General features: G+C 45.1%; 1 protein-coding gene across 1 annotated transcript in view; it reads left to right on the top strand.

Moving 5' to 3' along the window:
- ALK (ALK receptor tyrosine kinase) overlaps nt 1–14,691 on the top strand; it is a gene marked incomplete at both ends in the record, with an annotated part of 704,256 nt that overhangs the window by 605,250 nt on the left and 84,315 nt on the right. Inside the window, one exon of the mRNA XM_080929282.1 lies at nt 3,529–3,698. Coding sequence (XP_080785408.1) covers nt 3,529–3,698 — 170 coding nt within the window. The remainder of the gene's footprint in view (nt 1–3,528; nt 3,699–14,691) is intronic.

Genomic DNA, 14,691 nt, shown 5'->3' with positions numbered 1-14,691 from the left:
AGGTCGGGAAGTGACAGTTATAGTCACAACAAAATGGGGACTCAGGAGGTGAGCCAGTTCAGAGCACACACACCCACACACACACACACACACAGAGAGAGAGAGAGAGAGAGAGAGAGAGAGAGAGAGAGAGAGAGAGAGAGAGAGAGAGTCAGTACTGATGCAAAGAGTGGTTGCTCCCACTGCATTCTGGAAAGGTAGTAAATGAGTCACAGGAACACCTCGGCAGAGCCTCCAAGGCTGCTTTCTCACTCTGTGCCTCTCTGCAGACTGATTCAGTAGATTTGTAGTCATCTGGAAACTCTGCCCTTGTAATGTCCCCAGGCTAATATTGCAAGGTCTGGTGTGAAGATCAGACTGTGGAGGGGAAAACGCGCTTCTGTGGCTCAGGGGCAGAATCTGGAGACCCTGGGTGGGACAACTTCAGTTAAGAAGTAGGCCTAGGAGACAGCTGTTGGTGGTGCACATCCTCAGTCCTGGTACTCAGGAGCCAGAAGCATGTAGACCTCTGAGTTTGAGGCCACCCTGGTGTACAAAGTGAGTTCCAAACAGCCAGGGCTACACAGAGAAACCCTGTATCTGGAGGAAATGCATTTGAGTAGACAAATCTCCATACAGACTCTGGGATCAAGGGACACTGAATGATCCCAAACACATTTACCAGTTGTCTACTGACAGCCTGTTTTCAGTCTTATTCCAAGATCTCTTCATCTATTTGTAAGTGGGTTTTCTATTGACTCTTAGGTATGTTTTCTGTTAGTAGCATAAATGGTTCCATTACAATTTGAAAGCAAGGTTTGTCTGATGCCTTGTTCTCAGTCTGTTGATCTACCACTATTAATAGTCAGGACAAACGGGTTGGGTGACTGAAGTCTTAGGACTGTCAAGGGCCTTACATCATGTTGTATGTCTTATATGGACCATTGGGTGGTCCTGCAGCACACCCAAAGTCAGTTACATTGTTTAAATTTTAATTTGCAAGTCATTTCCCAATATGAGGGCAGGAAAGTATTGTATGGAATGGGCCACAAAGGAATAATAAACAGTAACATTTGTGAATGTGTAGATGACCTTATCTCTTCTCTCTGGTTTCCTTTATCACCCCTCTATCCCCTCTGGCTTCTCTCAACCCCCCCCCCAGTTCTCTCCCCTCCCCAACCCTGAATGAACTAAAACATATTGCCAAAAGATGGAGAAACCTCCTAACCCTCTTCCTCTGTTACACACATGTGACTCAGCCTGGGTGCTCCATCAGTGTTCGCTGAATAGAAAGCTGATCTCCTTAGATCATAGAGGCCCATACTGTGGTTACCTTGATTTTTTTCCAGTGGAGAATAAGAACCCATTGAAAGCTGTTGATCTGAGTCACAGATGACAGCGGAATGTGACAGAGGTTCACAAGAGGTTTCAGAAGGGAGAAAGAGGGGAACGGGTGCTGTAGGAGCCATGGATGTACTTCAGAGAATAAGTTCTAAAGGCAATCTAAGTCTTTTGTTGTTAGATTAATGACAAAGTGAAGATAGAAGCCCAATGGAAAAACACTGAAGAGTGAGTGGGGGTGTAGCTCAGTGGTGCTATGCCTGCCTAGTGTGTACAAGGTTTCAGGCTCCATTCCTAACATAAAAGAGAATAAAGAAGCAGGATCATTTACCTCCCTGTTACTAGATATGTGAACATCTAAGGGGATGGATAGAATCGGGTTATAAACCAGAAGAGCCACAAGAGTCAAATAGAAGGCTTTTTTTTTTTCCTAAAATGGGAGGGATCTGATCTTTGTGGACAGAAGAGCTGCAGGCATAAGTATTAGAGGTGGTAGGGGAAAAGGAGATCAATTGAATGGACAGAGGCTAGAAAGAGATGTAACAGGGAGCCACAGGATGGAGAAAAGGAAGGGTGCATCTTCCTCTAGGACATTAGCAAACAGATAAGCAAACAGGCATGAGGCCGGGATGGGGAGGAGAAAATGACAGAAGCTGTGCCTGGTGTAGCAGACCTTTCTCAGGAGAATGAGAATCATATCACTGCATCAGGAGTTTCTGGGGAGAATTCAAACTACTCAATGTGATGTGTGCCCAAGAGTCAAATATGGACATGCACAGAGACCAGTACCAACAACCAAGGGCACTGAGGAATGACAGTTCAACTTTACAAGTCCAAATCCACAGTCTTCTGGAGCAAGATGAGGGAGAGCATATGTCAGGCATGGTCCCAAGCATGTCATAGACTATAGGAAAGTGTTACCTATAGTATAATATAGGTTAGGTTAGTATTGCCTAAGGTAGGGTTAGTTACATTCTCTAATCGATGGCATCCAGACATACAAGAAAACTGAATTAGGACAGAAAAACATTGATAGATTCCTTCAGCTACCATGAGGGGTTTCAATGGGGTTGCGTATTTGTTCCCCTGGATAGATACACGTGGCTATAAGTCAGACTCAATAGATCAGCACCCAGGGTCCAGCCATGGCTTGGTTAGAGGTGAGATTTATAGGTAGGACAGTTTGAATTGTCAAGGTAGTGTGGCTGGTGGCACCACCCTACTCAAATTATAAGGCAGGGGTTGGGAGACAGAGACTGGGATTACAGAGAAAGAGTTCAAATCATAGAAATCCAGGAACCATGGATGCCGAGACTCAGTGTGCTTGCCCTTCATTCTCCAGGACCCTTTTCATGCAGAGTAACAGAGTTCTTTTACGTTTCAGCTGCTGTTTGTAGATTATCTCTACCAAACACAACCTCTATTATCTCAAACCTCACTTTGTAGCCTGTGCTGGGTCTGAACACAACGACATTTAAACTTGCTTAGAAAGATGATTAGCTACAATTCCCTTTCAAATGTCTAGGGAATGGTGCCATAGAAACCCACAATACAACAAAAACATACGCTTTCAGCTTCCTTTTGGCAAAGCAGCATCCTCATTTGGGAAGATAACTATATTAGGAGATCATGATATATAGGCGTGTGTGTGTGTGTGTGTGTGTGTGTGTGTGTGTGTGTGTATGTGAGAGTGAGAGAGAGAGAGAGAAAGAGAGAGAGAGATGTTTGCCTAGCATATCATGAAGTCTCCCATTAGCTGACACTGTTCAAATAACACCTATAATTATTAGAAGGAATAAAAAAACCCTATTATTCCTAAATCAAAAGAAATGGAATGGAATGAAAAGAAATTACCTGTACTAGGTCACATAATGAGTTGAGACCATGGACAAAAATTTTGGGGTGTGCTTAAGGAAGTTTACCTGAAATACCCTACTGGACCACTGTAGAGGTGAATCATGCGAAATTTGGGGTGAGCTCATCAACCTCAATAAGGCTTCAGAACTGCTCACTGGTTTTTCCTGCCCTAGTGCTTGAACTTCAGTGAAAGTCCTTTGAGCAGCAGTTAGCAAAATCAGCAGTGGGTGTCCTGCTGCCCTTGCTGGATCAGTTCAGGTGAGCCTCCAATGGTTTAAGCTTCAGCTGGGCTCCAAAAACAATGTTTTTGTTCTGAAGTAGCATTTTAACTGGTGCTTCTCTCCTTTGCAGCTCCGGATGTCCTGGCTCATCCGCGGAGTTTTAAGAGGAAATGTTTCTTTGGTGCTGATGGAGAACAAAACTGGAAAGGAGCAAAGCCGAACGGTCTGGCATGTTGCTGCCAATGAAGGCTTAAGCCTGTGGCAGTGGACGGTGTTGTCGCTCCTCGACGTGACTGACAGGTGGGTTACTATTGAGCCCCCCAACCCCCACTGCTTTGTTTTACCCAACAAGGCACAGTACTGAAGTAGGAAGGTCTCATGGTCCTCATGCTCTTTATCTAAGACATTTTATAGGTTACTTTTCTCATTGCTATGACAAAGTCCCCAACGACTTGAGGAAAAAGGTGTCTTAGGGTTTTACTGTTGTGAAGAGACACCATGACCAAGGCAAAACTTATAAAGGACAACATTTAACTAAGGCTGGTTTACAGGTTCAGAGGTTCAGTCCATTATCATCAAGATGGGAGCATGGCAGCATCAAGGCAGGCACAGCTGGGAGTTCTACACCTTTGTCTGAAGGCTGCTAGTGGAAGACTGACTTCCAGGCAGCTACCCGCACCCACAGTGCCACACCTACTTCAATAGAGCCACACTCCAACAAGGCCACACCTACTCCAACAAGGCCACACCTACTCCAACAGGACCACGCCTTCTAATGGTGCCATTCCCTGGGCAGAGCATATGTAAACTATCACAGAAGGGTTTATTTTGGCTCATAGTCTAAGGGCTTAATCCATCATGGCGGGTTCATGATAACAAAAGCATGAGGCCGCTGGTTACACTGCATCAGAGATGAGTAATCGGAGAGTGATAAGCCCTGGTTCTTGGCTGGCTTTTTCCTTTTACATCAGACTGAGACTCCACCCTATTGAGTGGTAACACCCCCATTGAATAGTACCACCTCACTGAATGGTAACGCTTGCACTTAGGTTGGGTCTTTCTACCTCAGTTAACCCAATCTAAAATGCTTTTCGCTGATGAGCCCACAAGTCTGTCTCATAGGCAATTCTAGAACCTGTCAAGTTGGCAGTCAATAGCAAAACCATGTATACACAGAGACATGCACACCCCCTGCCAGTTGCTGGGGGCTCAAGATTCTTCAAGTATGGAGCTCTAATGAACACTCGTCCCTGCAGCTCTCACCTGGCCTGATTACCTTCCTTCAGGATCTGTCTGTGGAGAGAACCCAAAATGAGGCACTTGAGCTACTACCAAATGTTACTCAGGTTTCATATCTCTATGGCATTTTCTCTCACCTGATGGATATTGCCTTACTTTCCCATTTTCCATTTCCTCTTCCCTGGTTAACAACAGAACCTTAGTGGGTGAGGAGGCTTCATCACTATTCCCTACCATTCTTTTAAAGAGGAAGGAGCAAAACAAGTTGGCCTTGGAGCCAAGACTGGAACCCAGGGGCTATTGCTCTACTGATTGAGCTTCAGAGGCAAGTTCACATAGAGAGATGCCAGTCCCCTCACCAGTCAAAGAAGAGCTTCTGCCAGGGACCCTGGTTCTTATAAAGCTTTACTGCCAATGACCTCTGCGACCTTGGACAAGATCTTTGACTCCTTGGAGCCTCAGTCCTTCCCACCTCTAAGTGGATATGGTTGCATTACAAGCTCTCTGGCTCCACATGGCATTGGATTGGAGCAGAAGCCCATGGAGTTCAGCTGCCACTTGTCTCCCTAGGATGGCACTACCCTGCCACCTGCAGTCAGCCTGGAGCAAGCAATGCTTGAGTAAAAATGGCCTGGCCCAGCAGCATTTCTGTGGCACTCTGCTGTGCTATCCTGAATGTCCCATGGGTGGTACAGACATAGCCTATAGCAAAAGGCAGGGCAGGATCCTACCTACAGAGTAGATGGGAAGGGAAAACCATCTGCTATTGGCTGAGCGTCAAACTCTACCATGTAGTGCAGCCTTTACAGTAGTCTTTCAAAAGGTGCTTAAATTGCTATCCTGGTGGACCCATCTTTGAAATATGAGGATCAGAGGCTCAATGCAGGGCAAAGTGTGATGCCCGTTGTCATGAGACTTCATAAGTGTGGAGCTGGGCTTCCAATTCTTCTCTCAAACCTTATGATATGCTGTTCCTTGCAACTTGTGATGGGAAGAAGCCCCCCTCCCAACTCTGAACAGCAGCCATCCACTCCTTCAGATGTATGTGGCATGATGATCAAGGCCCATAGATGTCCCCAGGCTCAATGACCCTGGGACAAATGGATTTAATTAAAGTGGAGGAAGGGAAAAGTGTGGGAGCTACCTCCATGGGCTAGTCTTTTATCCTTTGGGATTGCGATGGTCACACACAGGGACTGGAACCTTGCTGGCAATGCTGGAGTCATCCCTCCTGGGATATGTAAAATTAATTCAGATGAATCAAAGTGTTGTTTCCTTACCCTCTCTCTCTTCAACCCAGCAAGTTCTCTCTTTCATAGCTGCTCCAGGGAATTTAAAGCAAGTAAGATGTTGACTCTGCTGGCCCCCTTCTGCAGGAAATTCGTTTGAAGGACACTTTGTTCCCAGCCTCCCTCTCCCCCTCTGACGGTTGATTAGCAGACTGTTTCCAATATTGATACTGAGGCTGAAGCGTCCATTTGAGGATTCAGTGAAGATTCAGACAAAAGCCTGCTTGGCTCTCGAATGCATTGTGACCTAGTTCTCGCATAATTACAGAGGGAAGAATGTGTCTCCATTCACAAAAAAAGCCTGCCAGCCACCAACTTGTTCCCAAAGCTAGAGGCAGTCGAGAAGGCGTGCAGATGGCAGGCATGAGACGAGGAGCCAGACTGTAGCAGCAATGGGGGGAAAGCTGGACAGGCGTGCTGACAAGAGAGCACGGGCTTTCAAATGGAACAGTCGGTCACGAGCTTAGCGACTGATGTGACCTCATCCCATTTATTGAAACTCCCTGAGCCTCATCAACCCGTCCTGTAAGCAGTACACCTCGCCAGATTGTTATGGGGATAAATCATCTGATCATCAAAAGAATCTATAGGTAGCGGGGTTTTCAGCGCCTTTCGTTCTAGCCTCTGAGTGGCTTTGTAAGTAATTTACTGAGCAAACAGTACAAATCCTTCACTGATCTTCCATGTTCTGCAAAATGGAGACATCAAGTTGTCTCTGGTTTGCTGAAGAAAAGTGTTTGGTGACTTCCTCGCTCCACATTAAATGCTTAGTCACTAAAAGCTGCTAATAAGGCATATAATTAAAAATGACAATTTCTCCCCCCACCACCCATCCACACAATGCCTCAGAGGAGGCTGGCATAGTCATCTTAGAAATGATAACCAGTCCCATGATCCTTAAAGGTGAGGTTCTCGTGACTGTGAAAGTCATAGACGCTCTGTTCAGTTCTTGTTACTGATATGGGGGCAAGAAGCATCTTCTGACTTCCTTTGTTCCCAAAGAGAGCGCCACCATAGCCACTTGGATTGCCACAAAGTCAAACAGGGGAAGGGAGGAAGGAGAGGAAGAAACCAATTAGGGAAAGTGGAAAAGATGAACAAAGGACAGAAGCAAACCATCTCTCTTCTCCCAGCCCTTGTGGTAGGCATGAACAGTCTACACCCTGAGCCTTCATCCCACAAGGCTCCCTCAGGCAGAACCCTAGTCTCCACTGTTCAGCACCTCTGTCTTTATCAGCGCCCCATCATAGACCTTAGCCATTGGGAGATTTCTTCTCTACCCTTCCTTATATCTTCTCTGCTCCCCAAGGGTCTCCAACCTCTACATGTCAGGAAGTATTCTTATCAAAGATAAGATCCCTATGATCAGCCCATGAGCAATTCTTTGAAACATAAGTCTATTCATTTCCCTGGCTTCCTGTGGCTTTTAGGGCACGTATGTTCTCCAATAAGATCTTTATTTAAGGTTTTGTGTGATATGTCCAACCTCAGCTTCAGTATCTCATACCATTCATTCACCCAGACCCCTCTCACTCAATGGTACCGTGCGAAGATTCTTTACCTTCAGCCTGCCCATCTTCTGATCTCTACATAGTAATACTCTTCCTTTGCTATCTGCACCTCTGAAGATCACTCCTCATTCACTTTTTAAAAGAAGTCTTCCCTTGGTCCTGCCCACAATGTGTCCATGTACCTCTTTTAGCAATGCCATGCCATTATTTTTCTAGTCTTTGAATGATTTTTAAAAAAATATTGGAATTGGTATACAGGGCAGAGATCATGTCCCTATCTCATATGTCACTGGTTTCTGAACCTAGTACCTTTTCTCACATCAAAAGCTCAATAAATCTGTTGCCAGAATACGTATTGAGAAAATTTGACTACACCTCGAAACTGTGGCTGAACGAACTGAGAACTCGCTGTTGGAATCCTTCCAGCACACCTCCTCTGTTCAACCTGTGTCTAGCAAAACAGACAAAACCATTTTATAATAAACACGACTACAGACTGTTACATATTTCAAAGCGGCACCTGTGTCCTGTCAGAAGAACCAAAACAGCATTTGTTACTCTGTGACAGGAAGCCCTTCTCTGGGGACTTGTCTGGTGCCTGAGCTTTTTTTGTGTGTGGTCACTGTCCTGTCACAACCACTTTATAAGAAAGACTTTGATCTTAATCATGGGCCCGGTGCCTGTGAGTCGGGAGCTAGCGCTGAGCACGAAGTCCGAAGAACTGTAGTCAGCTGGCCCGCACCACAGCTCAGTGACTCTTCCACAGGGAGAAAAGGCTGCCAGCTAGAAGCTGGTCATCCATGATGGCATCTCTTCTGTCTATTCCCAACTATGCTAAGCAGTAGAGGTAATCATGTCTGTCATGATTGTGAAACTACCATAACTTCACAACCAGACTAAGAATAACAAGAAAAAAAATTCCCAGTGCAGTGCCCGACATATCTTGAGCAGTGGCAACATCCCTGGAATAGATACCTGTTCTCATGGTAATTGTGAAGGACAGCACCAGTTCAAGTGTTTAAAGGCTGTGTCATGGTTGGACATCTATTTTGGGTAAATATGGCTCCTTTCGACTCCTACCTCTTCTCCCTCCTCTAGTCTGGATGCCATTATTTCTTCTGGAATTGATTTTACCTTTCTTCAAAATGGAAGAAAAGCAAGTTCTCTCCCCTTCTTGTAATCTTCCAGGGATATATTCCCAGATTTTCTCCTCATTATCATCTCTCTTACGAAAGACAGTGTTTCCCACGGCCCTAAACTTTGACACACATACAGGGTAGAGGCTGGCGCATCATGCTCTTTATGAGAGGGATCTAGAGGTACCATGGATCACACCATGCCCCACAAATCACCGAAATCATACAGTCAAATATAAAGTATGCAGCTCAACACACCTGTGCAAGCGCCATTCCCCAACACTGTCATTAGGAAGGCTTTTAGCTGGATGCTGTATACATAGTCTAACAAGAAAAACTGTTCCCTCTGGAGATATCCAGGTTGCCTGTTCCCTTTTGCATCCTTTGTCCTAAACGGCAAGTGAGATGTCTCACAAATGCATCTTCCAAATGAGCCCAGTTAAACTGAGAGTTATGGCCTCATGCTTTCATACCAGAAATGCCATAAACACTTTCTCTCCCCTGTTCTACTTTTGGCTATTATCCATGGCCTCTCTACTTTATCCAGGAAGACTATGGATAGCAATATTCCTCCTTCCTGTAGCATCTTTCTGCCCTCAGGAAAGATTTGTTGGGACATCTTCCTCATTGTTGTCTGCATAGAGACATATAGACTCTAAATACTACATACAGCCCTGGGTTCATGGGTCTAGACATCCCCTGCCCCGGAAATGTTGTTTAACTCGTATTCTTCATAACTTGCATCACAGCTTCCTGGTACAGTCATGGATGAGTTTCAAAGGCTGCTCAGAGCTAACACGTGTTTAGTGTTCACTTGCTGGCCAATCACTGTGATGATTACTTAGATGCATTATCTGCTTTCATCCTTCAAAGAGCCCCCTGGGATAGAAACTATAATTAACTCTCTTATATAGAAGAGATCTCAGTGCTAAAGAGGTTAAATGATTTTCCCTTAACCCTTAGGCATCCTGCTTTCCTGCATGAGGGAATAGAATGCGGTGCTTGGTGAGAGGCAGGAACCTGGGTACATGGTAGGCCTGTGACTGACAAAATATTTTGATTCTGGGTCATTTTCAGACCATATTTCTCAGACATTTCAACCTAGTTATTTAGTGGGTTTTTTCTCTGCTTTATAACCTCCTGAAGCCCATGATATAGTTTATAGTTTGGAATGTAGCTGCTAGAGAGACTGCTCAGTGTGGAAAGTACTTATGTACAAGCATGAAGACCTAAGCTTGAGGCCTCAGAACAGAGGCCTCAAAACCAAATGCCCAGCGAGGCTTGGTGGCACACACTTCTAATCCCAACTCTCAGTTGGCAGAGGCAGGTGGATCTATCTCTGTGAGCTCAAGCCCAACCTGATTTACATAGTGAGTTCTGGGCCAGCTAGTGGTGCACAATTACCCTGTCCAAACAAAACCAAACAAGCAGATTGATCACAGCAGTGGAGGCAGAGACAGGAAGATTCTTGGCTCATGCTGGCTAGTCACTCTAGCCAAAATCCAAAGGATCCAGGTCAGAGTCTATATTTCATAATATGGAAATGGCTAAAGAAGACACCAAGACCAGCAGTCTCCACTCATGTGCACCCACATGACACTCACACCAACAAGTGCACACATGTATTCAACCATGCACACAACCCTTAGATGAGCTGTATTATAGATCATCACAATTAGTGCAATAGAAGCCAAAACTAATCTTCTCTGTGTCATGGGTACCCTGTCTGTCTCCTTAATCACTACAACTACCTCCTGATGAAGACACACCTCATACAAGTTTCTCTGCCTGTCTTCTTTACCTCACCTCTCCAACGGGGACAAAAAGAATGGCCTCCCCCTCCCTGTGTCTTTTTGCAGGTCATCAATCTATAATGCCTTTGGCCGTCCCTACACCATATGCTCCCACTTCAAAGCCAAGCATAGACTCTGACAGTAATACCTAATTATAACTATCTGAATGTGCCACAGCTAACAAAGGCATAAGAACTAAAGATGTTTAGCTGTCTGTTTTATGACTCTCCCTCCCAATAGCTGGGAATGGGCTTCATTGCCAAGAAGACACTGAGGAAACCTAGCCCTAAAACTGTATAGCAGGTTGGACAGAGACCTGGTCACCAGGGGAACACAACAGAGGGACTATCTCCCCTTATCTCCTGCCTTCTCTCCTCCTTCCTCAGATTTTGGTTTTGCCTCCAGGCCAGTCCACCCAAGCAAATAGGAATGCAGAATAGCAGAAAAAAAATGTCTCTATACAGCCGCTGGCTGCCCTCTGCTGGGCAGGCTACTGTGACCGAATTGGACGTTCTTGCATCCCCTCAGTGTTTACCCACAATGCACCTCTGCATAGGAGTATATCCCTTCCTGGCACAAGGTGCCCACTCAGGTCCACACTGGGCCACCAGGATCCACTTTTCAGATGAGAAGAGCGAAGTCCAAGGCCCACTGGTCCTGCTTCCATATCCTTCTTAGCCAGACATTATCATTTGAAGCTTTTCAGGATGAAATGGTGCCAGCCTTCAACATTACCCAAGCCCTGTATTGGTTAGACAACCAGTGTTTGTTACCTATCCAGTGCTGGGTGACAGGCTCCCACCGATATTCTAGAACGGCTGAGTTTGCAGGAAAAGTGATCTCACAGGTCCTGGTCAGGAAAATAAGTTACTGCCTAACAGAGACTGGGTGCAGAAGGAGGGAGACTTCAGGAAAGCATAGGGTCCAATAAAATTGCCACTGTTTTCCCAGCATGCATCTTTCTTCCCAAGATGCATCTCTCTGTGTACTCTGCAGAGTCTCCTCTCTGCCAACCATGCCACAATGAAGATTTCTCAAAAATAAAATAAAATAAATGTGGTCCAGTGAAATTAAATAATGACCCAGAAGCATACATGTTAAGCAAGAAAAAGTCAGGGGGTCTCTTTTAGTCAGAAGATAAACATGGAGACAGCCTAGAGAATCCCATAGACTCCAGAGAAGAGGTATGAGGGCTGTCTCATGTTCCTCCTGAGGAGAATTTATGCATACAAGAAACACAAGGGCGAAACAGGAAGGACTCAGCTCTCCCAATAGTGGGTAAGCACTGCAATAGCTGGAGCTTCAGGTAAACTGTTGACAACATCAGCCTGAGTCAGTACTGAGCCTGGAGAAAATAGCAGATAAATTATGTCACTAAGCCTAACAAAGTCTAACCCCAAAAGGGGCTCAGATCCTTTACACACACACATACACACACACACACACACACACACACACACACATGCACCATCATTGTCAAAGCCCACAAGGGATGAAGCCAACACTTGCAGGGCCAAGTCACTCAAGAAGGACTAGCCTATTGGAGCAAGCCAAGTGTGTTCTGGGTGGAAGCAGGCAGCCACACAGATCATCCAGACAAGGATGTAGACCTGTAGTCAGCAGACAGGTAAACATCTAAGGACAAATGGATGGCCCAAGCTTCCATAAGGCCAGAGCCTCATGTACAACACACAGGCATGAGAACAGTCACACCTTTGTCCCGGCGAATTAAACGATTTCCCCTCAATGTACCCTACCTGGCACACCAGGGTGCCCCAGGTCCTAGGATGTTACCAGAGTGTGTAGCTAGCTAAAGGTTATAGTTAAAGGAGAAACATTCTATGGTCTCCTACAGCCAGCAAAAAGCAGAGTCTACCAACCACCATGAGCAGGTGAGTCACCAACCCATGTATGCCAAGTATGAAAAAATACTGAGTACCTTAGAGGTACTGCTGCTTGTTGATTGGGATAGCAGCACCTGAAGTAACAGTAAACCTTCCATTCCCAGAGCTCTATAGAATGAAATCCATTTCTTTCTCATATAAAATCAAACATGACTGTGCCTGGTGAGTTCAAGAACCTACATGCCTTCTACTCCGTGGCTCAGGCCTGCACCCCTGCTTTGTAATTCTTTGCATTTGGCTAGCCAGTGGAGGGAGAGCACAGAGAGAGGCATTTGAAGATATTTATGTGTGATTACTTCTCACTTTCTATTGGCTAGAATTCAGTTTTCGAGGATGCTGGGAAATGATGTTTAGCTGTGTGCCCACATAAGAAAGAGTTGCATTAAAAATGAGGGGGAGGAGAAGTGTAGGAGGAAGAGGGATGGAATAAAGAAGAAGGAAGAAGAGGAGGAAGAAGAAGATGAGAAGGGGGAAGAGGAGGAGGAGGAGGAGCAGCAGGAGAAGGAGAAGGAGAAGGAAGAAGGAAGAAGGAAGAAGGAAGAAGGAAGAAGGAAGAAGGAAGAAGGAAGAAGGAAGAAGGAAGAAGGAAGAAGAAGAAGAAGAAGAAGAAGAAGAAGAAGAAGAAGAAGAAGAAGAAGAAGAAGAAGAAGAAGAAAGGAAGGAAGGAAGGAAGGAAGGAAGGAAGGAAGGAAGGAAGAAGGAAGGAAGGAAGGAAGGAAAGAAGGAAGAAGACAAAGAAGCAGCCAAGAAATTCAGCTCTCGTCTGTGGGCATCTATCAGAGTGTCCTTTGAAAGTACTCCTCCCTCATTAACTGCTCTGGGCACTGATCAGCCAGCATCTCCACAATTGTCATAATTCAAAGCTGAAATCAATTTCAGGATATATTCTGAGGTGTAAATGTTTCATTCCCAAAATTTCATGATGCAGCAAATTCTTACTGGTAGAAATCATTCCAGAATTTCACCAAACTTTCTCTTTTCTAAAAACAAAAACAAAACAAAACAAAAAAAAAAGCAGGAAAAAAAGCTTCAGCCCACAAATCTGACTAGATATTACTATGAACCAGAAAACATGCTCTCCACTAAGAAAAGCCATGCATCCCACTCATAGAGAGACACTCTGAGAAGACCACACCTTTGGTTTGGAATGTTATCTTCAAGAAGTTCTCCCAAATGACTTCCATATGTAAGTGTGCTTGCAAGACATTGGAAATAAAATGATAGATCCAGTCTCTTGCGGGAAATATGGGGACCCAGGAAGTATCTGGAGAGGTATTGCTGACAGTCAGATTGTTAGCAATAGTCTGATAAGCTCCACTCATGCACAGAACCCACCTTTTGCTAAGGTACAGAATCTGAAGGACAATGAGGACACATGAGCTCAGTGGCAGCCTAACCTGTTAGCACTGTGCAGGCTCCCAAGACCTCCCAGTATCCTGCAAACAGCACAACTCGAATGGGGGTGGGGTGGGGAGTGAGCTACTAAGTCAGCCCTCAAGAAAAAATCAGATCTTAGAGAAGTGAGCCTCAAGACCATTCATACTAGAGACAGTGTTAGGATAAGCAAAGGTCTTAAACAGGGATGTTTTCTGTTGTTTCTGGGTTATGTCAGGGGATTGTTGAGTAGCCATTTCGAGCAAGAGGGAATGGTTTAAGGCCATGCACTCTGAGCTGTGAGTATGGGTTACAGGACCATGAAGCCCACTGGGGTCACTGGAGTCATGAGCCTGGTGGAGGCTCTTGGGAAAACCAAATGTGAAATCCTTAGAACCACAAAGTAGAACTCAGAAAAGGGAAGTCAGGAAGACATTGCAATAGAGGCCCCTGCTTCTGCCACCTTCCCAAAGTTGTTCAGAGGCATCTTGGGAGCTCTCTGAGTAGAAGATATAGCTGGTGGCTCAGCAAGCTGTGCGCACAAAAGGCATTGATATATACAAATCAAACTCTCATAACTCTGGAAGGATCTGGCCCTGTTGCCTCTCTCAGAAAATATCTCAGATCATTGGAGCAAGGAGTAGATTAGTAATTCTGAGGCTTTAAATCCCATTTCTAATGCTGATTTACTGTGACATTTGGGACAAGCTGTTGCTTTGGATTGCTGTTGCCACAATCAAGAGCGCAGAGCACTGAGGCAGATCAGGCCTGTGTGCCTCATTTAAAAGTCAGTTGTTCAAAATGGCACTACATGTACCCCCTTTATGACAGTGGATGTTCAGATCCACTCAAGATGTTGTTGGTAACATCCACCGTTCAGTTTGCAAGTCAACAGATGTGTGTGTATTTTTCATAACCCTTAATGCCTGTGAAAATGAAGCCCTATGTTCTCAACCCTTCTCCCTCTAGGCACAAAGTCTGGAATCTAAGGGATAATTGAGCCTCTGATATTTGGAGCAAAGCAGAATCCAACCAAACATATTTTAT

The sequence above is a fragment of the Micromys minutus genome (genome assembly GCF_963924665.1).
Source record: "Micromys minutus genome assembly, chromosome: 1".
Taxonomy (NCBI): domain Eukaryota; kingdom Metazoa; phylum Chordata; class Mammalia; order Rodentia; family Muridae; genus Micromys; species Micromys minutus.
The sequence above is the reverse complement of the archived record's forward strand: the minus strand, read 5'-3'. Positions and strand labels throughout refer to the sequence as shown.